Source organism: Pan troglodytes, chromosome 11 (assembly GCF_028858775.2).
Source record: "Pan troglodytes isolate AG18354 chromosome 11, NHGRI_mPanTro3-v2.0_pri, whole genome shotgun sequence".
Lineage (NCBI taxonomy): Eukaryota > Metazoa > Chordata > Mammalia > Primates > Hominidae > Pan > Pan troglodytes.
The window spans coordinates 7,172,228-7,197,617 of record NC_072409.2 but is presented as its reverse complement, the minus strand read 5'-3'; the positions used below and the strand labels follow the sequence as shown (position 1 = coordinate 7,197,617).

Below are 25,390 nucleotides of genomic sequence, written 5' to 3'. Positions count from 1 at the left end.
TACTTTAAAATTACATTTTATTTCTCTTTATGAATATTTGCTTTTTGTTTTTTGTAAAAAAAAAAAAAAAAGGTTCATTTTACATCTTCTTCAAGAGTCTTGTGCCTCCTGGTAAGTGCATTGGTTTGTTTCACAGTACTCTCCACGACCAAGGACGGTTCTTATTGCTGGAAGGAGTGAGTGGATGTCCACGCCAGGGCAGGGCTGGGGGACGTAAGAAGAATCGGGGCCCTGGCAGGACGCCTGGGGCCTGTGCTCCAACATGAGCAAGGAGGCTGAGGGAGCAGACCGGGGCTCAGCTGAGCGTCTGTGGCCGGACCTGCAGCCTCTCCAGGGTGTTCCTAGCCCTTCTTCGGTGAGGAAGGAAGGGCGGAAAGAAGGGGCACGGGTGAAGGTGGGTCAGGGGGCAAGGTGGGCTGGGGGCCGGGCATGCAGTGGGAGGGGTGCTGGCTCCTGCCTCGAGTGTTTGCTCTCACTCAAGAAATGCGGGTTCGGGGGTCCTTCACCCCCTAGCAGCTCAGGAAGCCCCTTTCCATTCTGGTCTCCAGCCCCACCTCCGGGAAGAAACCGGCGGCCTGAGACCCGCTTCCTGAACCGCCAGGGTCCTGTCCCTGCTTTAGTGCAACAAAGACCTGAGTGGAGAAGTCTCCAGTGAATGAAAGCTGAGTCCCAGCCCTGTCCCCACCAGTCCTCAGACATGCAGCTGGGACCCACTGTTCCCCTAAGGCTACTGCCTTTCGGGGTGGCACGGCCTCCATCCTCACAAGAGAACCTGCAGTTTCTGCGGGGAGGTCCTGGCCCCCATTAGGGGCCCCCTGAGCACCGTGCCAGCCGGCAGCTCCAGCCCAGTGTGTCCCAGGACAGCCTCCTGGCACGAGCTGGGCCCGGAGACCGACGGCAGTGGCTGAACGGTCATTAAGCAGCCCTTGAATAAACGCAATAGCCCGTGGACGAAGGAGCAGGGCAGGGACCTTGGTGCCCACACCGTCCCACGCTGTCACGGAGACTCTTACAAGTGGCTCATCTGCAGCAGAAATGGATTATTTTTCTAAATGGACGGTTTTCTGTGCTTGATAATTATTAGGCTGAGTGTGGGCCCCGGGTGGGTAGCTGTGGGTTTGGCAAGCTGGAAGGAGCGTGGCTTCAGCGGGATGTCCCCTAATAGCCCCTGCAAGTGGCCACAAGGCCGACACTGCTCAGAACCCTGGCACAATGGGTCAGGACTAAGTAAGCCCTGGAGCTCCAGTGGCCTGGGACCGAGGGAGGGCAGGTCCCAGGGATGGGCTTCCGGACGTCTGTCCTCACCTGTCGCTCTCCACTGTGCCAGCCCAGCCTCCGGAGTGGCTCTGACCCCTCTCGACCATAAGCCCACCCAGCCCTCCCAGCCCTTGGCCTGGATTCACTTATTTGAGGACAGGAAGCAGGGGCTCGGCCGACTGCCTCCCAAGACTTCCCTAGAGCTTGGGTGCCTTCCACCTCCATCACTGTGGCACCCAGAGCCTGACTGCACCGTCCCGCTGCCCTGAGGGCCTGGGAGGGGCGCCCCTGAGAATGAGCCCTGTCTTGGCCCTTTTACAGTACACCAGGGGCCAGCCAGCCACAGGGGCCGGGGCCCACCCGATTCAAGTCTTAAAATGCCCTGCAAGAAGGGACGTGAATGCCTTCCTTACCTTTGAGACTAACATTGAGGCTGTGTGTCGGCGGTCCAGGTGGCCGGCCCCCAGGCATTTGGGACCAGTGTGGATGGAGAAGGAAAAAGCCACACACCTGGAGGAAGGGCCAGGGACTCAACTGGGGGTGGGTCCTGAGGACTGAGAGGGTGAAAATTCCCTGGGCTCACAGGAGCCTGCCTCTCTCCTCCTAGAGCCGCCCAAGGGAAGTTAAGGCTGCTGGGAAGAGAGGGGAGAAGAGGCCAGGCGACTGGTGGAGCCACCCCCCGCCAGAGCTCACAGCCCCTCTCCGCAGGTGCGGGGATACCACCTGGGGGTGGAGGGAGAGAAGGGGCTGTTCAGGCAGAATCTGCCTGTGGTTTTGTTTCTGCCAAAAAGAAAGAGTGAGCAGCTGGTTTTGGGTCTAAATGCCCATCCTCACCCTTCTCCCAAGACAACCGGGAAGAAGGGCTCAAGAGACTCTCGCGGGCGACCCCACCCCTCCCTCCACCTCTGGCAGAAGAGGAAAAGTCCGGTAGAAAAGAGATCCTGCTTTCTTTCTCCGATTGGTTTTCTTCCTTTAAATTCAGCTTAAGGCAAAAGTTTGGCAAAGCAAGTCTACATAAGGCCGCATGACAGAGGGCGGAGGGACCTGGGGGGAAGGCCGGCCAGCGCCACAGATCGGCAGCAGTGCGGATCTGTCTCTTTGATCGGGGGCTGGAGCTTCCCTCCTAATCAGCTCCCCCTCCTCCTGCCCCTGAGCCCCCAAAAGAGGAGTTTTTTTAAAAAACGGAAAAAGCAGTGTTTCAGGGAATCTGTTACAAGTGAGCGACTGAAACTGAGAAAAAGGAGAGGCAAGGAGACCAGAGGTCACCCTGAGGGCGCACGTGGGGTCTGTCTGTCCTGCTTAGATCTCCCCCCTCCCTGAAAGGAAGCAGGTGCCGAGAGCCGAGGAGGCCTTCCCGGGGGCATCAGCACAGTGAGATCCGCCCGCTGGAGAGGGTAGAATGGTTGTATCTTGCTGAATGACTAAAGAGTGAGTCTGAGTTTTGTTTTCAGCGGTATTATTATTTGCGAGTCTAACCTAGCGGGTGGCCCTGGCTGTCACCGGTGCTTGGGCGGGATCACCACCAGCGGCTGCCCGTACTTGGGCCGCCACATGAGGACCTGGGCATCGTTGGCATTGGGCTTGACCAGGGCGCTGGGCGGGATGGGCTCATTCTTGCTCAGGATTTTGGGCTGGTCCTGGGCGATGGGCTCCCGCAGCCGGGCGCGCTGGCCCAGGGGCCGGTTGGGGTTCACCTCGATGCTGAGCTGCATGCGCCAGTGCAGCGTCTGCAGGATGATCATGTCGTTGGTGGAGGTGTTGGTGGCCACCAGCCAGGTGGTGAAGCTCTGGTCCCGGTAGATGTTGGTGAGCTTGGCCACGTTGCTCTCGCTGACGGGCACGGCCCATGTGACGCTGGGGTAAAAGTTGTCATTCATGCTGATGATGAACTTGGAGTCCCTCTTGGTGGGGCCCACGATGGTGCAGGTCTCCGTGGTGTTGCCGTACCAGGGGTAGTTCACCCCATCTGAGTCGCTGATGGCTTGGATCTTTCCCTCCTGGAGGTCGGGGAGCTCCCAGCTGGACCTGAGGACAAGGAAGGCCAGTTCACTCACTCGGTCACTCAAGGAGGGCTTTCTGTGTCCCCCTGGCAGGCCAGGGGCTGTCCTGGGCCCTGAGGATGGAACGGACCCAGCAGACCACCCGGTCCCCTTTGACGTTCTGGGGGCAGGGGGTCAGACAGTAGCTCGGAGTCACTGTCATCACTGCTGCTGTTACAATCATAACCCTCAGACAGAAGAAGGTGGCCGGCCTGGCCCCAGTTGCTCTAGGGACATACAGATCCCACACTCCCATGTGGCCATGGATACAGTAGCATCTGGGAGCCCACCCCAGACTGCAGGGGCCCCTTTAACATTACAGGCTCACAGACAATCTTCTCCATGCAACCCCACCCGGCAGATACAGAAAGTGAAGCGGTGGGCTGGGGGTGGAGAGTGAGGCTACATTTTCCTAAGGACATTTGGCCAAGCGGTGGGGCCTGGGACCCCGGCGCATTTCCACCAAGGCACCTGTAACAGGGAAGCTCAGGACACCCTGCGCCCACTGCGCCTTCTGCTCACCTACGTGCACAGCGGGTACGCCCAGGAACAAGCTACTGTTAAAAATGCACTCCTGGCCGGGCGTCGTGGCTCACACCTGTAATCCCAGCACTTTGGGAGGCCGAGGCAGGCGGATCACTTGAGGTTAGGAGTTCAAGACCAGCCTGGCCAACATGGTGAAACCTCGTCTCTACTAAAAATACAAAAATTCACTTTGGGAGGCCAAGGGGGGCAGATCATGAGGTCAGGAGTTTGAGAACAGCCTGGCCAATATGGTGAAACCCTGTCTCTACTAAAAAAAATACAAAAAATTAGTCAGGCATGGTGACACGCGCCTGTAGTCTCAGCTACTCAGGAGGCTAAGGCAGGAGACAGAGGTTGCAGTGAGCCGAGATCACGCCATGCACTCCAGCCTGGGCAACAGAGTGAGACTCTGTCTCCAAAAAAAAAAAAAAAAAAAAAATTTAGCGGGGCACGGTAGCAGATGCCTGTAATCCTGTAATCAGGAGGCTGAGGCAGGAGAATTGCTTGAACCTGGGAGGCTGGGTTTGCGGTGAGCTGAGATTGTGCCACTGCACTCCAGCATGGGTGACAGAGTGAGACTCTGTCTGCAAAAAAAAAAAAAAGCACTCCCAACTGGACGCAGTGGCTCACACCTCTAATCCCAGCACTTTGGGAGGCCGAGGCTGGCCAACACAGTGAGACCCTACCTCTAAAAGAAAATGCATTCCTGTTCCTAGAATTAATCACAATAGCCAAAAGGCAGAAGCGATCCAAGTGTCCAACGACAGATAAATGGATAAACAAAATGTGCTATATACGTACAATGGAATGTTCTTCAGCCTTAAGAAGGAAGGATGTTCCAACACAGGCTACAACACAGATCAACCTTGAGGACGTTATGTTGAGTGAAATAAGCCAGCCACAAAAAAACACATACTGTGTGATTCTACTTATGTGAAGTCCCTAGTGTTGTCAAATTCATAGAGACAGAAAGTAGAATGGAGGTTGCCAGGGGCTAGGAGAAAGAGGAACGGAAAGTTGATATTTCTTGGGGACGAAGTTTCGGTTTTGCAGATGAAGAGAGTTCTGGGCTGGGCGCAGTGGCTCACACCTGCAATCCCAGCACTTTGTTAGGCCGAGGCAGGCGGATCACCTGAGGTCAGGAGTTCCAGACCAGCCTGGGCAATACGGTGAAACCCTGTTCTACTAAAAGTACAAAGATTAGCCAGGCATGGTGGTGGGCACCTGTAATCACAGCTACTCAGGAGGCTGAGGCAGGAGAATCGCTTGAACCCAGGGGGCGGAGGTTGCAGTGAGCCGAAATCACACCACTGCACTCCAGCCTGGGCGATAAGAGCAAGACTCCATCTCAAAAAAAAAAAGAAGAAAAAGAAAAGAGTTCTGAAGATAGATGGTGGTGAAGGCTGCAAAACAATTTGAACAGACCTAATGCCACTGAGCTGTACACTTATGAATGATTAAAATGGTCTATTTTGGCTGGGCACGGTGGATCACTGGAGGTCAGGAGTTCGAGACCAGGCTGGCCAACATGGTGAAATCCCGTCTCTACTAAAAATACAAAAATTAGCTGGGCGTGGTGGCGGGCACCTGTAATCCCAGCTACTCGGGAGGCTGAGGCAGGAGAATCGCTTGAACCTGGGAGGCAGAGGTTGCAGTGAGCCAAGATCACACCATTGCACTCCAGCCTGGGTGACAGAGCCAGACCCTGTCTTAAAAAAAAAAAAATTAATAATAAAATAAAATGGTCAATTTTAGAAAATGTTACATAGGCTTTACCATAATTTTAAAAATGCATTCCCCTACTTATGCATCAGATAATGTTAACAGTTAGCAAAATTGGGGCTGCCGCAGGAGGAATGATTAGGAACATGATTTTGCTAATTTTCCTGTTCATCTCATTGAAAAGCTCACTCATTAGAGTAACACCTGTTTAATGGGCATCTCCTGCCCAGCCCCTGAGTACCCAGACTCAGGGAACCTGCAGGCAGCTCAGACAACCTCACTGTCCGGAAGTACCCAGCAATTCCTAAGATCTGGGGGGGCCCCACAGCAGCAGGCAGGATGACAACAGGGTGAGCCTGCTCATTCATTCCCCCGCACAGATGGAGAAGCGGGTCAGGGTCTCTTTGCCCACTGGGGGCCTAGTCTCCTATTTCAGAAGGAAACGCCCACTCTGTCCTCACACAGTGCTTACACTTGCTTGGAAAAGTTTTCCGTTTTTTTGGTTTTTCAGGGCAGGAAGCAAACTTGCATAAGGAACCCCGCTTTGGCCTTGCCCCCTCTTTCGTTTGCAAAGAGCTGAAGGTCTGGTTTGGGGGAGCAGGACTGAGCAGCAAAATAGCCCTCCTCTTCCTGACCCCAGCCTTGGGGTTTTCTTTCCTTTCCCAGTCCTGAAACTCCCAGGCCCTGGCTCAGGCAAAGACAGGTGAGGAGCCTCCCAGGCTGGCAGACAGCACTGCGTCACGCGGGGCATGGCTCAGGGCCAGGGCCAAATCGTCACCAGGCTGCGTGGATCCCTCCACCTGGGGGTTGCAGGGGGTGCAGTAGCTCAGGGGCACCTGCAGCAGCCCAGGGTCCACTGTCAGCCCCAGCTACTCGCACTGTGGTCCAGTCACAGACGCGCTGAGCTCTACCATCTCATCAGCAGCCCACAGACAATCCGCCAACATCTGCCTGCCCGGTTTTTGTGATGATTAAATGTACTGATACTCACTGCCTGGTGCAGCCAACAGCAGTCAGTGGAAGCTTCTGGAGACCCTTTGAGGGTGGCATCAGCAGTTAGAAGTGTGCCTCTCCCAGACCAGGTAGCCCTGATTTGACCCAAAGCCCTAATTTGACCTGAAGCCTTTTCTGACCTTTTTTTTTTTTTGAGACAGAGTCTCACTCTGTCACTCAGGCTGGAGTGCAGTGGCGGGATCTCTGCTCACTGCAGTCTCGGCCTCCCAGGTTCAAGTGATTCTTCTGCCTCAGCCTCCTGAGTAGGTAGGACCACAGGCACCCACCACCACGCCCAGCTAATTTTGTACTTTTAGTAGAGACGGGGTTTCACCATGTTGGCCAGGCTGGTCTCAAACTCCTGACCTCAGGTGATCTGCCTGCCTTGGCCTCCCGAAGTGTCTGGGATTACAGGCGTGAGCCACCGTCCCCAGCCGAATTATTTTTATATGAACTTGTTTCTCTTCTCTATTAAATTTCTATTGAGTTTTTTAATGCTTTTTGTCCACCATTCTTTTGATTACAGATTTTATTGGTATTTTTCTTCTGTTTCTTCTTGGTACTTATTGGGGATTTAAACATTCTAATTCTGTTCTCTTAGTAGTTGTCCTTGAAATTTTCCAATTATTTTTAACTTAAAAGTCTAAAGTTAAGCAATATCTTAACCACCTTTCTCCTTTTTTTTGAGACAGAGTTTCACTCTTGCTGCCCAGGCCGGAGTGCAATGGCATGATCTCAGCTCACTGCAACCTCTGCCTCCTGGGTTCAAGCGATTCTCCTGCCTCAGCTTCCCAAGTAGCTGGGATTACAGGCATGTGCCACAATGCCAGACTAATTATTTAGTAGAGATGGGGTTTCACCGTGTTATTCAGGTTGGTCTCGAACTCCTGACCTCAGGTAACCCACCCACCTCAGCCTCGCACAGTGCTGGGATTACAGGCGTGAGCCACCATGCCCGGCCTAATTTTTATATTTTTTTAGTAGAGACGGAGTTTCACCATGTTGGCCAGGCTGGTCTCAAACCCCTGACCTCAGGTGACTGCCCGCCTCGGCCTCCCAAAGTGCTGGGATTACAGGCGTGAGCCACCGCACCTGGCTCTAAACAACCTGAGATTTTCAATGCTGAGACGGCAGAGCCTTGAACCACGCTCAGGGCCCTTCTGAGTGCAGGCCCCAGACAGCTGTTCATTCAGTCTAGGAGCCCAGCAGGCCGTTCGCCTCCATGGCTGTGGGCAGAGGCAGGCAGGGCCACCTGTCACACTCCCATCCTCCTAGGGACCCCAAAGGACAGCAGGCAAGTCCAGGCTGGAACCCAGGCGTCAGAATGCTTCCCGGGCTGAAGTGGCTTCCTCAGCCTCCCGCAGTGTCCCTGTCCTGAGTCCCATCATCACCCACCCAACAAACATCTGCAGGGCACCTGCTTTCCATGTCTCACGAAGCCCTGACATGGGTGGACAGAGCCACTGGCCTGGCCGGCAACGGGGAGGCCTGTGTCTCCGGGACACAGCGCCATCGTGGACCCTCCCTCGCCCCTCCAGGCTGTGCCCCTTCTCCTCCTCTGCCTCCACCGTGGCCTTACCCCTCCCTGGTCTCCCAGCCTCCTGCAATCTGTTCCCCTCCCAGAAGCAGCCCGAAGGATCTTCTAAAAACACAAATCCGATGGCGTGGCTCCAACCCTGTTAAACCGGCCATGACTCCCCTATGCCCTTAAAACCGACGCAATTGAAGCCTAGAGCCCTGCGTGTGTGCACACGTGCACAGCACAAGCACACACACGTGCATGTACACACACGCCCTCCCTGGGCTCCAGGGCCCCAGCCATTCTCAGCTGCTGCAGTGGGCCACGCTCCTCCCTCTCAGGGCCTTCTACCGGGAGCAGCGTCATCCTCGTCCTCATCCTCATCCCCCTCCACTCCCCTTTCCTCCTCCTCCCCCCCACTTCCTCCTCCTCTCCTCGCTCATAGCTGCTCATCACTCAGCTCTGCAGCCACCACCCCAAAGAAGCCTGCCTGGACCCTCCACATGGGCCAGGTGCCTCCTGCTATTCAACGCCACTGGATCTCATCCCACTGCCCCGTGGCCTGTTCATGAGGGTGATTAAATACTGATGCACTCATCTGCTGCCAGTCTCTACCCTAGACAGACCACGAGGCCGTGAGGGCAGGGCCAGGCCTGCCTCGCCCATCACCACATATCTGGGATGTATCACAGCACCTGGCCCAGCTTCAGGCACCATAATGTCTGTGGCCAGGATCAGTGGCTGTCAGTGCACGCTGGGTCTCCCTCGAAGCCCACAGGGCATCTCTGTGAGGAGTCCAGGGCCCCCAAAGTTGCCCTGAGCTTCTGCTTATCCTGCAGGGCTGCAGCTGCAAAAGCCTCTTGTTGGACAGTCACCTTAGCACGCGGTGACAGCAGGTACCACTCCCTGAGCACACGGGCTGCGCCGGGCACCACACCTCCCTGGGGCCGGGGCTGTGGGGAGCATTTAACAGAGGAGACTGAGAGGCCGGGTCCAAGGTCACACAACTGGGAAGTAACTGGGCCAAGGTCCCCAACCTGACCCAGCTCTTACCCCACCAGCCTCTAATGGAACCTAAGCGATCCTCTCACCTCAGCCTCGCAAGCTGTTGAGATGAGCCACCGTGCCTGGCCTGATCACCTTTTAAAAGACTCAACTATGGGAGTCTGAGGCTGGAGGTGAGGGGGCATCGCTTGAACCCAGGAGGTCAAGACCAGCCAGGGCATCAAAGCAAGAGACCCTCGCCTGTACGAAAAACTTAAAAATTAGCCAGGCATGGTGGTGCGTCCCTATACTCCCAGCTACTCGAGAAGCTAAGGTGGGAGGATTGCTTGAGCAATCAGGAGGTCAAGGCTGCAGTGAGCTAGGATTGCACCACAGCACTCCAGCCTGGACAACAGAGTGAGACCCTGTCTCTAAAAGAAACAAAATCAACTAAATTTAGAAACACCTTTGAAATAACAGGTTGGATAAGCTATATATACAGATATACAGATATATGTTCTAATAGGCAGTAAATATGTTGCATTAAAATAAAATTTAGCCTTAACCTTAAATGATTTACTCAAATATTATCCCACCTCCTACAAGTGGCTCACATTGGGCACCTTAAGAAACACCTTTACAGATAAAGACTTGAGGCTCCAGGCCGGGCACGGTGGCTCACGCCTGTAATCCCAGCACTTTGGGAGGCCGAGGCGGGCGGATCACAAGGTCAGGAGATCGAGACCATCCTGGCTAACACGGTGAAGCCCCCGTCTCTACTAAAAATATATTTTAAAAAAAATTAGCCGGGCGTGGTGGCAGGCACCTGTAGTCCCAGCTACTCAGGAGGTTGAGGCAGGAGAATGGCATGAACCCGGGAGGCGGAGCTTGCAGTGAGCTGAGATGGCGCCACTGCACTCCAGCCTGGGCTACAGAGTGAGACTCCGTCTCAAAAAAAAAAAAAAAAAAAAAAGACTTGAGGCTCCAGAGCAAGGGGTCTGCCCATGTCACTCAGTCTCCCGCTCAGCCCTGGTTTCAGTCCCTCACACAGGCCGGGCAGGAAGTTAGGAATTATTTTACCTACTCCCCAACAGTATGGATTTTATAATCTGATAAAATTTGCAGAAAGTACTCATTCTGTAAAAGCTTTACAATTTTACAGAAACGAATGCCCAAGAGCCCCCATTCCAGACTGGACAGGCATCCTGGGTTCCTGACATCCCCCCCGCGCTGCTGCCCCCCTGGGCTGTCCCCACCACCACCAGGTCACCAGGCCCTGCTCTCCTGGCCTCCCCAATACCTGCTCACCAGCTGAGGGAGGGGCTGGAGGTCTCGCCTCCCACAGGGCCTGCCCACGGGGATTCCCCCACCACAACAAACCCCATTCCTTCTGGGACCCAGACACCTTCTCCCTGCCAACCCCACTCCCCTTAACCCAGGCACAGCTGTGGATCACTGGGATCTCACAAGGGGAGGAAAGACCAACAGAGCCTGTTTAATTTTAGTTATAAAAGAAGTGCTTGGCCAGGCACAGTGGCTCACGCCTGTAATTCCAGCACTTCGGGAGGCCGAGGCGAGCGGATCACAAGGTCAGGAGATCGAGATAGAGATGGGTGAAACCCCGTCTCTACTAAAAATACAAAAAAATTAGCCGGGCATGGTGGCAGGTGCCTGTAGTCCCAGCTACTCGGGAGGCTGAGGCAGGAGAATCACTTGAACCCGGGAGGCGGAGCTTGCAGTGAGCCGAGATGGCGCCCCTGCACTCCAGCCTGGGCGACAGAGCAAGACTCCGTCTCAAAAAAAAAAAAAAGAAGTGCTCTTAGGCCGAGCGCGGTGGCTCATGCCTGTAATCCCAGCACTTTGGGAGCCAGAGGAAGGTGGATTGCTTGAGGTCAGGAGTTCAAAACCAGCCTGACCAACATGGTGAAACCCCCGAGAGGCAGAGGTTGCAATGAGCCGAGATAGCACCACTGCACTCCAGCCTGGGCGACAAGAACAAAACTTCGTCTCAAAAAAAAAAAAAAAAAAAAAAAAGAAGTGTATCAAGTGAAAACTGAAACCTACCTCCCCATGCGCCCCTCCCCGTGTGCCCCATGTACTCTGGTAAACATCCTTTGAGACCTTGCTCTCTGCATACACACACAGGATATGTTCCCAACTTCAGTATTTTCTTTTTAACAAAAATGGGTTACTACCCTACATATTGTTTGATAACTTTAAACAAAAATGTAACAACAATGTATCATTTCCCCACTTGTCTTCATCGCCTATGGCCCTGCCTCAGAGTCTGCACTGCAGGCAGAGCATAATTTCACTCCCTCTTGAGGGACCCTTGAGTTGTTCCTGGCTTTTTGCTATTAGGAGCCGTGCTGGAGTTAACATCCTCACGTGTGCACTTTTTTTTTTTTTTTTTTTTTTTTGAGACAGTCTAGCTCTGTTGCCTAGGCTGGAGTACAGTGGCGTGATCTCGGCTCACGGTAACCTCCACCTCCCAGGTTCAAGCAATTCTTGCACCTCAGCCTTCTGAGTAGCTGGGATTAAAGGCACACACCACCGCGCCCAGCTAATTTTTGTATTTTTAGTAGAGACAGGGTTTCGCCATGTTGGCCAGGCTGGTCTCGAACTCCTGACCTCAGATGATCCGCCTGCCTCAGCCTCCCAAAATGCTGGGATTATAGGCGTGAGCCACCGTGCCCAGCCCATGTGCATCTTTATGTGCTGCTTCTCCCCTTCACGTGATCATTAACTCACTTGTTCAGTAGATTATTTTTTTGCACGCCTCCAATATGCAGGCCCTGAGCTAGGGGCACAAAGTTTCTGCAAGAGGCTCTAAAAGTACAGGCCGGGCACAGTGGCTCACACCTGTAATCCCAGGACTTTGGGAGGCCGAGGCAGGCAGATCACTTGAGGTCAGGAATTTGAGACCAGCCTGGTCAGCATGGTGAAACCCCATCTCTACTAAAAAAAAAAAAAAAAAAAAAGCCAGGTGTGGTGGCAGGCACCTGTAATCCCAGCTACTTGGGAGGCAGAGACAGGAGAATCGCTTGAACCCGGGAGGCGGATGTTGCAGTGAGCCAAGATCATGCCACTGCACTCCAGCCTGGGTGACAAGAGTGAAACTGCATCTCAAAAACAAGTACAACCACCGAGCTGAAGGGCTTGCACATGTGGACGGTAACAGGCACAGCTGAGCTCACCTCTCAGCATCCTCACCTGCGTCAACTGTCCTCCCACAAACAACAGGTGAAGACGCTTCCTTCCCCCAAACACTGGGCACGACTGATCTTTTTCAATGCACCCAACTCCAATCAGCAAAACAAAGGATGTCAGTATGTAACTTGTCATTTCCCTGATTACTACGGCTGTTGAGTGACGCCTCACTTGGTCTCCAATGTTTGTTTCCAGTGCTTGGAAGGTGGATGAGGGCTGCAGCAATCCCTTGGCCAGGGCTGGTCCTGGGGGAGCTCTCTTTAGGCTGGGTCATCCCCCTACTTCCTCCCACCCCAAAGCCTTGAAACAAGGACTTCCCTCTCCCACCCACCCCGCCCTTGCCTCCGCCAGGGCCCAGCAGATGGGGGAGGCCGCCTTCCGGTTACAGAGAGGAAGCCTCCTCCTCAATTGTTCTCTGCACAACTGACGCTCAGACCCCGGCTTCAGGAAGAGGCCACGTGGTCAACAGGGACATTCCTCCATGGCCTGTCCCCAGATCTGCTGGCGCTGAGCAAGACTGCTCTGGCAACCAGCTTCAGGTCTTAGAAGCTGTGACCACATCATAAAATGAGGCCTTCCTGAGCTCCTGGGGAGGACGCTGGGAGATGGCAGGTGGGAAGGCGCCCGAGGCAGCCATTCTCAGCGTCATCCCAGCAGGGCCGGGTGGCACCCAGCGGTCCCTCCACCCCTGCCCTGTCCTTTCCCACCAGTCTTTTTTTTTTTTTTTTTTTTTTTTTTTTTTGAGATGTGGTCTCACTCTGTTGCCCCAGCTGGAGTGCAGTGGTGCAATCACAGCTCACTTGCAGCCTTGACCTCCCCAGGCTCAGGTGATCCTCCCACCTCAGCCTCCCAAGTAACTGGGACTACAGGCACATGCCACCATGCCTGGCTAATTTTTTTGTATTTTTTGTAGGGACAGGGTTTCACTGTGTAGTCCAGGCTGGCCACTGGCCGTTCATAACACAGTGACAGCACTCATGCTATAGACAGGTATCTGAAACCCAGGAGAAGGGATAATGTAACAACAGCAACGAGACAGCCACCTTTCCGCTGACTCTGACAGGCATCGCATAATGCATAAGACATTATTAGTATTACGATTCATAGCTATGGTATTGACGGCTACCATATATTGAGTGCCTGGTATTCGTGAGGTGCTGGGCTAACGTCTTATCATCACAAGCCTATGAGAGAAGACTCATATTCCCATTTCATAGATGGGAACAGTGAGGCTTGGAAAGGTTAAGAGGCTGGCCCAAGGGTTGGGAGCTGGAGTTCACACCCTGCCATACATGGGCATGGGGTAGTGTCCCCATCTACCCAAAGAAACCCTTTCTATCTGAGCTGCTCCCCCTCCTCCCCGCTCAGTCTGCCCTTTGGCAGAATCCTGAGCCATAAACTGCCCCTGACCTTGACCTTGGCCATGGGCGTGGCTGTGGGCCAGGTTCCCAGGGGGCTCCAGAGAAGGGCAAACCAGGGACAACGTGGAACTTCTCCCACACAGGCGAGAAATTGTGACTTGTCACTTAGAAGACTCTGTGCCAGCTGACAGGTGGCAGTTGAGGAATTGCGGGGGCCGGGCTGTGGAGGCAGGTGTCTCCAACAATTTGGATGGAGGGGGGCGGGGTTGGCTTTTAAAGCAATGTGGGTTGGACCCAAAGCCATATAGAATCCTCTCATGCTGGCACAGAGAAACTCACTCTTTTCCAGCTCTGTCTGCAAAAGTCAGGGTATTATTGAGATGGTGTTTTTTTTTTTTTAATTGTTCCATTTCAAATATTTCAAACCCAGAATGTCATTCTAAAAAGTTATCCTCTTGGCTTAGGGATTAATTTTAAGCAGGGATAACGTTTGCGGGTATTATGGATTTTGGTTAAGTATTTGGAATTAACATTTTGGATACAAGCCCATTTGTAAAGAATGAAAGCCCTAACCTAGCTCTCGCTACCTGGCTGTCCCTTCCCCGGGCCACTAAAGCACAGGGCCTGGGTTTCATTTTAAGGATGTGAATTGTCTGGGTCAAGTCCAGCGGTTCTCCACTAGGTGTGATTTCATAGCCCCTCCTGGGGACATCAGGCCCTCCCTGGGGACATTATTGACTGTCACAGCTTGCGGGGATGTGCTCCTGGCATGGAGTGGGTAGAGGCCAGGGATGCTGCCCAGCCCCCTACCATGCACAGGACACCCCCCACCAGCACAGAGAGAATTACCTGACCCTGGGCCAGGCAGAGCAGAGGAACAATTCTGGGCTGGTTGGGGTTTCTGGTCACCCCAACCACTGTTCCCTTTCCTTTTCATGCCACAAGGCTTAAAAACTTGGAAAATGGAAGTCATCACAGGAGGCCTGGGGCAGGGGAGACAGGAAGGGGGTTTTAAATCCCACCTAAGGCTCACACCTGTAATCCCAGCCCTTTGGGAGGCCAAGGCAGGCAGATCACCTGAGGTCAGGAGTTCGAGACCATCCTGGCCAACGCGGTGAAACCCCGTCTCTACTAAAAATATAAAAATTAGCTGGGCATGGTGGCACATGCCTGTAATCCCAGCTACTCTGGAGGCTGGAGCCGGAGAATCACTTGAACCTGGGAGGCAGAGGTTGTAGTGAGCCAAGATTGGCACCATTGCACTCCAGCCTGGGCGACAAGAATAAGACTCTGTCTCAAAAATAAATAAATAAAAATAAATAAAAATTTTAAAAAAAATAACTAAATCCCACCTAAATGCTTCTATTTCCATTCAGAAAGGAGCTAAAGCAAGGCCGCATCCTGGCCTTCTCCATGAGCCCTTCAAGGGTGCAGGTTGAATCCGGGACGCTGTTCTTTGGTAACTCGGCCCCTTAGGATGATTCTGTTGATTACTACCAAGTACTCGGCAGCCTCCTCCTCTACGTCTCAGCCACAGGACGGTCACCCATACTGGCCTCTCGCTGAATCCTCACAGCAGCCTAGGGGAAGTTCTCCCCCTCATGGACAGACACCAAACGGAACCCCGGGGGCTGCCTGGCCAAGGCCTAGGAGCCAAGACACGTGGACCCTTCTGCCCGACTGCTCCAAGCCGCCCCTCCCAGGAAGCCTCTGACTCCATCCTGTCCCTGGGGCTGGTCCCCGCGTATCCCAACCGGGATTGCACAGCCAGTGCACCCAGGGAGAATGAGCTGGGTGGGACACAGAGGCTCCCTGCAGCAAAAGAGGAGTCCCGAGAGCAAGAGGGAGCAAAGAGAAACATCAGGGGCAGAGAGAGAACAAGGAAAATGGCCTGGAGCCACTTTAAAACGCAAGTTCTTCAGGCCTTACACTGCTTTAAAAAGTTTTAAACTCAGGAAGTGGGCCCTACGTGACAGAGAAAGACTCGGCCTGGGGAGAAAATTCACTACACGGTGTGGCTGACATCTGTCCTAATTCTGTAGTTTTAGCCACTCACATCTGATAGAATAACAGTAACAATCACAACACCGCTAAGGATGATCCCCATCCCATTACTGCCTGTGGTAAGTATTCACCACCAGCTTGGCGCAGGGCTGACTGCATGGCGAATTTGGTTAGCTTGAGTGATTCTCACAATAAGCCATGGGGAAGGGGTTCTTGCCAGCCCCAGTTTGCAGATGTGTAAACTGAGGGTCAGAGCAGTAAAGGGACTTGCCTAGGGCCACATCCTGGAGAGTGGCAGAGCCTGGCCTCCCGCCCAGATCTGCCTAAGAAGGCATGAGGCTCTTCCAACCAGGAAGCCAGGACTGCGACAGGGAGGGCAGGGTTGTCTCAGGTCCCAGTCTCAGGCCTAGCTCCAGCCACATCACCCGCACCTACTCAGGGTCACCAGATGGAGAACAAGTCTTAGACAAGACATCGGAAGCCCATGTGCACAGATGGGGAAGCTGAGGCTTGGAGTCTGTACCTTGGGTCAGGCCTGTGGCCTCCCCACCACACATTGCACCAACCACATTAGCATCCAGTCCCGTGAGTGCTCATGTCTTTCCAAGTTCAGAAGAACCCACTGGCTTCCTTACCCCTTCCAGGGAAGAAACTAGGCTTAGCCCAAAACCCCGAGGAAAACTTTTGTTTCTACAACTGTCCCGGATGCCTTCAAAGCCCAAGGAGGTTTCTGGGCTTAAGCGTTCTTAGAAAAGGTCCTCACTGCATAACTAAGAATCATGTTTCCCTGCTTAGAACAGAAAGGCAGCACCCCCCCCCCCGAACTGGATTACTAGCTGCTCTTGAGACACAAAGGGGTTGGCACAGAAATCAGGCTGGTGGAGAGGGCCGGTGAGAGACTCTAGATGTGCCCCCCATGTACCTCTTTGGGACAGTCACTGTCACACGCTGGACTTAAGGGTTACTGTGATCCTCATGTTTCCTTTAGAACTTTGGAGTCATTAAGTAGAGAAGCCACCAGACTTGGTGTCCCGCCATCCTCCACCCCTCTCATTTACAGGTGGCCCATGAGATTCTTAAATCTGTGATAACTTCCAGCTCCTGGGGAAATTCTCCTCTTTTCCCCACTTGCAAAACGGGGATGTGAAGCTGCACAGGGTAGACACTGAGAGAGGCTCTGGGAGTGTCAGCGGCCAGTCACGGGGCCACAGGGTAGACACTGAGAGAGGTTCTGGGAGTGTTGGCGGCCAGTCACGGGGCCGCATGGGTGGGCTGCCCGCCGGGGCCTGCCTAGCTCTCTCCAAAGGGTCCTTACGCTCAGAAACAGCTATTTTCACCATCCCTGTCTTAGGGTGAACCTTCAGGTTAAGTCACTCTCCCAACTCTGCCTAAATGCAGCTCTTTCCACCCTGGGGACGGCCTTCTCTGGGGTCAGGAAGCAGGCCAGGAAAGGAGCCCCAGGGTCCCAGGGTCCTCACCGGGACCCCCAATACCCTAGGCACACTCTGGAGACTGGGCTTTGGGGCTGCAGAGGAGAGGCTCCTCTTTGCTGTTCCCGTTAGGGCCTCGCCAGAGGGACACTGGACTTGTCTGCATAAAGCGGTCTTCTCCCTTGGAGACAGAAAGTGATACACTGTGAAGAAATCGGGCTTCTAAAACTAACTGTGCTCTCAAACACAGTGCCGTTTGGAACGGGGAAGCACTCCCCCAGGTCCTGGCATACACTGGTAAAAGCCAGAAAGATAATTGAGGCCCAATCGCAAAGCCCTGAACATACCGGTCTGGGAGTTGCAGAGTGCCTGAATGTCTGCCATGGGCCCGCACAGGGCCAGAGGCCTGGAGGGCAGCCCTGCAGCCTCTCTGGTGACCCCTGATGGCACAGACACTCCTCAGGCGGACGGCACACTTGCTCTGCCAGGAAACACTGGGAGTAATGTCTCTCTGCTTTCTCCGCATCTTGCAGGGAAGGACACAGGAACCCGGGGGAACAGTGGCAGGGTAGATTGCAGGACGGTGACTCCAATCTGGATCCACAGGCAAACTTTTCAGGGAGCCACCGGGCCAATGAGGCCACCTGCATACCTGCCTAAAGCTTCCCTCTGGCCTCTGTCCTGTCTTCATGGTATCTCCACCTTCCCCCTATCCGCGGCCCCCCACCAGGCCTCCAAGCTCGGCCATCCCTAGCAGTTCCCAGAGCTGGCTCTCGGCCGTACTCACATGCCCTGCTCGCCGTACTGGTTGTAGAACTCCATGTGGCTGCACGCCTGGATCCAGCCAACTACCCAAGTCTCCTTCTTGGGGATGGGCGGCATGACCACCTGGGCCGAGGCCCGGAAGTGGGGTGTCCGGTAGCGGAGCACCACGCTGGAGGACTCATCGATGCTGGTGGGGACGGGGTCGATGGAGGCTTTCACATCAATCACCGTGATCCCTTCCCGGAAGACTCTGGCTTTGCCTCCGATGCTCTGAATACAGCCCATGGCATACAGGAGCGCTCTGATCTCCAGGGAAGGCCAGCAGTCACAGAGAAAACCAGGCATTGAAAGGACGGAGGCTGCAGGACCCAGTGCAGACGGCGCTGCTCTCCAATCTCAACTCTCAAGACCGATATCCATAGGATAGAAAACTCACTGAGTAGACTGGGGTTGCATATATCACTACCGCGGCCTGTTTATAAATAAGGATTCTGCTGCATTTCATGAGCCCTGGGCTCTCTCTTCTTCTCCTCGCAGTGGACAAAAATCACCGATATTCTTTGGGTTAAAAAAAGTTTGTAGTTTAATGAATAATTATGCGGTTCTGACATCCAGCCCTTCTGTGCCTCACACGCAGGGACGGCAGCTCGCAGACTCTCCCTGAAGTCTTCGGAGGAAGCAGGCGAGCGCCGGCAGACTCATAAATAAGGAAGGCTCTGTCCCCGCGCGGTCGCGCCACCCTCGCGGCAGAAGCCTGACTTCCTGCCCTCCGGCCTTCCGCACGCGCTCCCTCCGGGCCCCGCACCCGCACCCGCCCGGCGCGGCCGAATCAATTGCAGAGCAGTTTGTGTTCACCCGGCCGAGGTCCCGGCGCCCTCGGGGCGAGCGCCGACCCGCGGCTTCCAGGAGGCGAGCTCAGGGCTCCGGCCGCTCGCCGGTGACGGGGGAGCGCGGCGCGGGTCCCCGTCGGCGCCCACTCGCGGGCGCGGGCCGGACGTCCCCACGCAGGGGCGCCGCGTCCCCTCGCCGCTGTCGCTGCCGGCCGCCGTGCAGGGTCCCGGGGCTGCGCTCCGGCCGCCGCCGCCTGCTTCGCCGCGGCCGCCGAGGACCTGGTGGGAGGTGGAAGGGACAGCGCGTCAAGATCAGCCTCAAAGTTAAGCCGAACTTTGCTGCGGGGGGCGCGCGGGGGCGGCGACGCGTGTGCGCTGGGCGCGGGCTGCGGAGCTGACGGCGCAGCTCTGGGCGGTCTCCCCGGAGGCGGTGGCCCCCGCCCCCCGCGCCCGCCCCGTCAGTGGCGGCCGCACGACCGCGCGCACCAGCGAATAATAGCCGCCCGTGACATCTCCGCTGATACCGTCCCGGACGGGGGCGGGGTGGGGGGCGAGCGGCTGCCGCTGCAGGGGGCGGCGAGCACTTGCCCTGCGCTGTCCCCACCGCCGCGCCGCCAGCGCCAGGTGCCCCTTCCCCACCCCGGTCCCTCCGGCTCCCTGGGCGCAGGGCCACCCACCAGTGCCGTCGGATCCGGCGGGCACCCCTTTCCCGGCTGGGGTCCCTCGGCCCTCGGAGGGCATAGTGACCCCGCTCCGCCGCGTCAAACGCCTCTGTCGCCCCTCTCCAGCCGCGAGCAGCCCCGGGTCCCCGCGCGTCGGGCGCGCTCGCCGCTGCCGGGGAACTTTGGCGCGCACGCCCCCACCCGGGCGGCGCCGCCGACTCACCTGCCCCGGGGGCCACTCCGCTGGCCCGGGCAGCCGCTCTCCGGACGCCCCTGACCCGGCCGCGGGCACGTTCTTGGGGCGCCCCCACCCCCGTCCCCGGGCACTGTCCCTCGGCTCTACTGGAGTCTGGGGCCGGCGTGGGCGCCCCCGGCCCCCACCCTCCTCCCGGCTTGGGGCTTCGGGGGGGCGGCCGGGGGCGGAGGGCTGAGGCTCGGGGCTCTCTCGCCCCCACCCCGCGCGCCTCCTTTATTTTATGATCATTGTGAGCGCGCTGTCGCCGCTCAGCCCCGCCGCCGCGCCGCAGCCGCCTGGCGCGCCCCGCGCTGCCTCGCTCTGCTGCAGCATCGGAAAGGCAACCGGGTCAAACTTTGCAGAAACTCGGCCCCTGCGCCGGCCCGGCCCCCGCGTCCGCTCGCCGCCGCCGGCCGAGCGCAGCCGGCGCACGCAGGGACCGCCGCCCGCTCGCCGGCCCCGCGGGGATGCAGGTCCGCAGGCGGCGGCGGCGGCGGCGGGCGGGCGCCGCCTCCTCCTCCCCGCCCGCCCGGCTCTCCACCCTCGCTCCCCGCACACAGCCCGCCCTCCCCCTGGTAATCCCTCGCTCCCCCTCGCTCCCTCTCTCTGCAGCTGCTCGGGGAGCTGAGCCTCTCCTTGAACAAACGACATTTCCTTTTTGGCCAGCCCCGGGAATTCTGGGTAGTGTAGTTCCGCTGCTGTCTCGGGGCCAGGTGGGCTGCTCCCAGTGCCCTTTGAACTCTATGGACCAGAGGCTTTCTGGGGTTCGGAGCACCCGCAGAAGGGCTCCCTTGCCCTGGGGTTCCTGACCGCAGGGAGACAGTGGCTTGGTGGAGACAGCGCGGGGGCTTTGTAGGCTCCAAGGCTGGAAAGGTCGGGGGGAGGGGAGAGCAGTTTGGGGAGAGGTGGGTCCCCTCGAGCAGGTCTGCTGGCTGCCTGTTGGACCCCGGCTGTGTGATGAGCGCTGTACAGAGCATCATTTCAGCCACCATCGGCCTCCCTGCGGAGGGAGACTGATGATGTGCACTTCACAGAGCAGGCACCCAGAGCTGAGAGGCTAGGGGATTTGCCCAAGGTCCTTCCCCCCGTCCCCCCGCAGGGGTCCCAGTGCAGGGGCTCAAAAGGAGCATGAGGCTGTACAGCCATGGGAGAGCTATGAACCCCACCCCTACCTTCCAGCCAGCCGTAGGGAAAGCCCAAGCAATTTGTGATATAAGTACATCTGGCAGCTACATTAAAGCCACGCTCTTCGTCCCCACCCCATCCCCATGACTCTGACTTCCACAGGTGCCCACAGCCGGCACAGGGCAGGTGCTTCCAGCCAGTCCCAGAGCCAGAGCACGCTGAGTGTGTGAGGGCAGGGCTGGAGGGACCGAGGGGCTGGCCACTCTTGGATCTCTCCTTTGAGGGGTTAACAACCAGGCCATCTCACAGCAGCACCGGCTCAGCCATGGAGCAGGAAGTGGCTGGCTAGGGTGGCCTCCGCCTCTCACCCAGCCACACCCTCACCCCAGCACTGCTATGGCCCGTATCCCCAGCTAATGAGGAGGTGGTCCCTTTCCAGTTCAGCTAGTAGGTGGCTTATTCCTAGTCCCACTGACTCGGGCCAAGGCAGGGCCACAGAGATGGCCCCCTTGGCCTGTTGGACACAGTAGAACCCCAGACAGCACACAGATTACATCAGGGCTCTATATAAATGTCCACTTCCAGGAAGAAGTCTTCTCTGGCCTCTTCACCATGTGAAGTGGCCTCTCCCTTCCATGAACTAATGGCCCCCACAAAACCTTCTGTCCCTCTGACACTCACAGGGCCTTCTGCACCTCTTGTGCCATCAGATAATTACTGCACTACTCAGTTTATATGTAGGGAAGATATTCACTTTTGAGATGTCTGTTTCATTTCCCGACTCTCGTCACCCCGACAGCCTGGCCAGAGTGCTCTGTGAGGGTAGGAATGCTATCCTGGAAATGAGGTGACAAGTTCAAGTGCTCAATGAACAGGGGCAGAGCTGCACGTCCCTCTCGTGGAAAGGACAGGGGCCAGAGCCCTGAACCGCCTTGTGAGCAGTGAAGCTGCTGGAGGTGATTTCCCGGGGGTGGGCTCTCTTCAAGGCCAGCTGGGAGTGACAGTGCCCCGCCCCCTCAGTCCTGGGCTCCGCCTGGGTTTGTAAAGCACCCACTGTGTGTCAGGCGTTACATTGAGCAGGCACTGTCTCTTCTATCCTTGAACTTAGCCCTGGGCAGTGGGCTCCACAGATAGAGAAACCCAAAAACCCAGGGATCAGGGGATAGAGACTTCTCAGAGGCTGGATGCCAGCTCCGATCTGACCAGCTCCAAAGCCCACATTCAGCTTCTTCACCAAGCACACCCCACTTGCTAGCCAGGGCCAGCCCCTCAGAACTAGGATGGGACTGATCACTAGGAAGTCCTACTGGCAGAGGTGTGTGGGCGCCCACATGGTGAGGACTTGCAAAGTAGAAGACCCCTCTCCCTTAACCTGCTCCCCCTTGACATCACCCCTGCACAGGATGACATCTCAGTCTGCAGGAGAAGGGACCAGGAAGCATCAGTCCATGGGCCTGTTTGCCAGCTTTGAGCTGGGGGGCAGCTCTGCCAGGCAGAGGGTGTGAATGGGCTCAGCTCCTGCATGCACTCCCTGCCCTGGCTTCTGAAGCGCCCACCAGGGTTCTGGTGGCTTCCCCAGCTCGCGGCCCCTCCGGCCCTGCCGCTTCCCTACACAGCCCTTCCTCCTGCTCGTCATTTTCCGGAGCTCCGTGGGTGTTGGGCACAGACCCACGGCAGCCTCAGCATATGTGGAAGGCTCATGACGCATCCACGCGCGTGTGAAGTGCCGGTGTCTGCAGAGCAGAGGAAGGGGACATCTGTTTGAGTCATTGCCCAGCAGCACAGGGCACTCCCATTGCTCCCAGGACCCTTTCCCCTCCCCCAGGCCTCAGGCTCCCTGGACTCTGAAAAATGAGAAAGAGGAGGGGTGGGGAGACACGGCCCCACCCCCCACCCCGGGATGGTGAACACTGGGATGGCCACTTGGGAGCTCAAAGTGTTGTCAGTGGGAGGACAAGGTCCTCAATTCCTGGCACATTGGCCCAGAGAAGTCATGAAAACCCAAAGCCACACAGCAAGTCAGAAGTAGAAACAACACTGACCCTGCCAAGCTGCAGGGACCTGGGAGGTCTTTGGAAAGAGACTGCTGCAGTGTCTCCTTGCAGGCATCACCGTGAGCTGGGGCTTTGCACACAGCATCTTCATGGCTTTCCACAATGATCCCAGAACTGATCCAGAGAAACCCAGGGATCAGGGGTTGACCCGACCCTGTCATCATCCCATTCTACAGATGAGGACACTGAGGCCTGGTGAAGAGGGAGGGGTGGATGGAACCAGGTGGCCTGGCTCTAAGACCCAGAGGCTGGATGACTGGGATATAGTGGGCGCTCTCACCAGCATTCCTTGCAGTATAGGGACCTTGTTTTCAGTGGCCGCCAGAGACAGTCCCAAGGCTCTTTCTCTCTCATGGACCACTCTGCATTCAGAGTTTCAGCGGGTCCTCCAAGGGCTTGCCACCTTCAAGGCTGGGGTCATCAGAGGCCAAAAAGGAATCTCAAGAGAGGGAAAAGTTTTTGTTCTGCAGATGGAAATGTTTGGTGCTGGAATTCTGTTGCCCTGGGAGACAGCGTTCTCTCCCCAACTGTTGGGGACCAGACCGAAAGCCAATGACGAAGCTTGGAATGTCCACCAGGGAGGTGGGTGGGGCCAAAGAGCCAAACAGGTGTCTGAAGGTGGGAGACATTGAGAGGCTAGGTGGCAGATGGAGGCGTAGGGCATGTCTGCATCCCTGACCTGCCTAACTGGGACAGGGGGGGCAGGCTGAGCCTGGCCAGGGGAGTAGGGACAAGATCTCAGAGAGAGCTGGTCCAGCAGCCTCCCCTACAGGTGGGGAACAGAGGCCCAGTGAAGTCCTCCAGGGAGGCTTCCTTCACTAGAACCCGGGTCTTCTGGCCCTGCACTCAGTGAGAGCGTCACTCTCCACTGAGGGCCATGGTGCCGCATGGGGATGGCAGGGCATGGGACAAGGGATTGAAACCGCCGCCTGTGCTGGCTGCAAATCTGGAGGCTGGGGCCTTTTCAGCCGAAGCTCAGAACCACATGGCTTATAGGGCAAGTTAGGCTTGGGGCTTCTCAGCCCACCTGCCCACTGTTCGAGCTCATTCCTTCCCCAGTGTGGACCGGACACGTCCGCCGGGCCAGGCACTGAGAAGATATAGCGGAGGAGTCACAGCCAGGCCCAGACAACAGCACTCACATCCCCTTCCCTGAGATGTCGGGGATAATGCCAGGAGCCATGAATGAGGGTATTAATTATCATCAATAATAAATAGGTACAGATTGATGCTCAAAATGGTGATGAGTAAGCATCGATGGCTATAAATCAGGAGGTATGTCAGTCAGTTGTTTCGATGTGTGTGTCTGCTGCTGAGCTGGAGGAAGGGTGCGTGCACCAGGGCTGTGGGGTGTGAGGCTGTGGGGTGTGTGTGCAGTGGGATAGGGCGTGTGGGGGCATGTGCATCTCTGCGTGATGATGTGAGTGTGCATCTCTGCATGTGAGGCTATATTTGACAGTTGTTGGTGACTGTGGGTGTGTATGAGTGTGTCCATCTTGTAAGTGTATGTGCCTGCATGCCATGTGGGTGTGTGTGTCCATGTGTGTATGGGGTGTGTAATGGTGTGAATGAGCATATGTGGTATGGGTGTCGATGGGCAAGTGTGTGCAAGTTGTGTATAACCGTGTGTGTATTGTGTGAGGGGATGAAAGTGTGGGGGGTGTAAGGATGTGTTTAAGTGTGTGTTCTGGTTGTGTGTGTGGGTCCATGTGTGTCTGTGGGTGAGGCCATGTGTCTGTGTGTCTGTGTGGGTGTGGGTGTGGGTGTGAACTGGATTGTGTGGTGAGCACATCTGTGGGTGTGCATGAGTGTGAGTGTGCAAGTGTGTCTGCACATGCGGGTGTGTTGGGTGTGAGTGTGGGGCTGAGTCTGAGTCACTGAGGCTGAATCGAGATCAGGAAGGGGCGAGTAGGGACTGTCCCTCGCTGCCCACCGAGGGTCCCAGGTAGGGCTCCTGGCCTCGCACTCCGCCCCCCGAACCCCCCCAACACCCTCCACTTCCGCTCTGGCCGGGCTTCCCCATCCTCCTGGAGGTTTCTAGGAGCCTCCAGCCACCGCCCTGAGCGCCTAAGGTCTTCCCCGCCCGGGGCGCGCGTCAGAACGCACAGTCTCCCAGCCCAGGCCCGGAGGCTCAGGCTGCCCAAGGCCGGCACCGCGGAGCTGCAGCGCGCTCAGCACCGCCCCGCCCACCCCGACGCCGCCCCTCTGCACCCGCTCACCACCAGTCCCACCCAGCAGCCTCCGTCCGAGAGGTCAGAAGCCCACGAGCAGGAGATGCCAGTGGGGGGACGCGGGCAACCCCGGCCGGGCCAGGGGCGCGCCGCCCACCAACACGCCCCGCAGTCCCCCGCCCCCCGCCGCCGGGGAAGGACGGAGGGGGCGGCCTGGGATCGGGTGCGGGACTGGGAGTTCTCCAAGGTGCTAAAATAAACCCAGCGAAGGATCAGGTTTCCCGACCAAAATAACCCAGGAGCGGCCTTAGAAATGCGAACTGAGAAAGCGATCCGGGCGGGAGGCGGGGGTGAAAAATGCTTTCCGCGGGGCTCCCTCGCCCTCCTGGCAGGGGAGCCCGCGGCGGACCCTCCCTCCTCTCCCCTGCAGCTGCCAGGCCGTTGGCCCCACCCAGAGTGGAGCTTCTCACCCACTCCCTCCCCTTCCTTTCTGCCGTCAGTCCC

The 25,390-nt window shown here is 56.6% G+C and overlaps 1 protein-coding gene and 1 long non-coding RNA gene across 6 annotated transcripts; one reads left to right on the top strand and one right to left on the bottom strand.

The window, feature by feature from the left end:
- Positions 1–23,076, bottom strand: FAM78A (family with sequence similarity 78 member A). Of its 5 annotated transcripts, XM_054659190.2 has the most exons (4): positions 12,237–12,529; positions 6,535–6,578; positions 5,409–5,530; positions 1–3,282 (listed from the first exon to the last, which is right to left on the bottom strand). In XM_054659190.2, the coding sequence occupies exons 1-4, from the start codon at positions 12,382–12,384 to the stop codon at positions 2,754–2,756; spliced, it is 843 nt and encodes a 280-aa protein (XP_054515165.1). In that variant the 5' UTR covers positions 12,385–12,529; the 3' UTR covers positions 1–2,753. The 5 variants fall into 5 exon arrangements, with proteins under 5 accessions (XP_054515165.1, XP_054515164.1, XP_009455806.2 ...); XM_054659189.2 differs by lacking the exons at positions 5,409–5,530; positions 6,535–6,578; positions 12,237–12,529 and adding an exon at positions 22,996–23,076; XM_009457531.5 differs by lacking the exons at positions 5,409–5,530; positions 6,535–6,578; positions 12,237–12,529 and adding an exon at positions 17,392–18,751.
- A 187-nt stretch (positions 23,077–23,263) lies between these two features.
- Positions 23,264–23,953, top strand: LOC107976804 (uncharacterized). Its single transcript, XR_001721058.3, has 2 exons — positions 23,264–23,487; positions 23,775–23,953. It is a non-coding gene; the product is annotated as an uncharacterized LOC107976804 (long non-coding RNA).
- Positions 23,954–25,390: the final 1,437 nt, after the last annotated feature.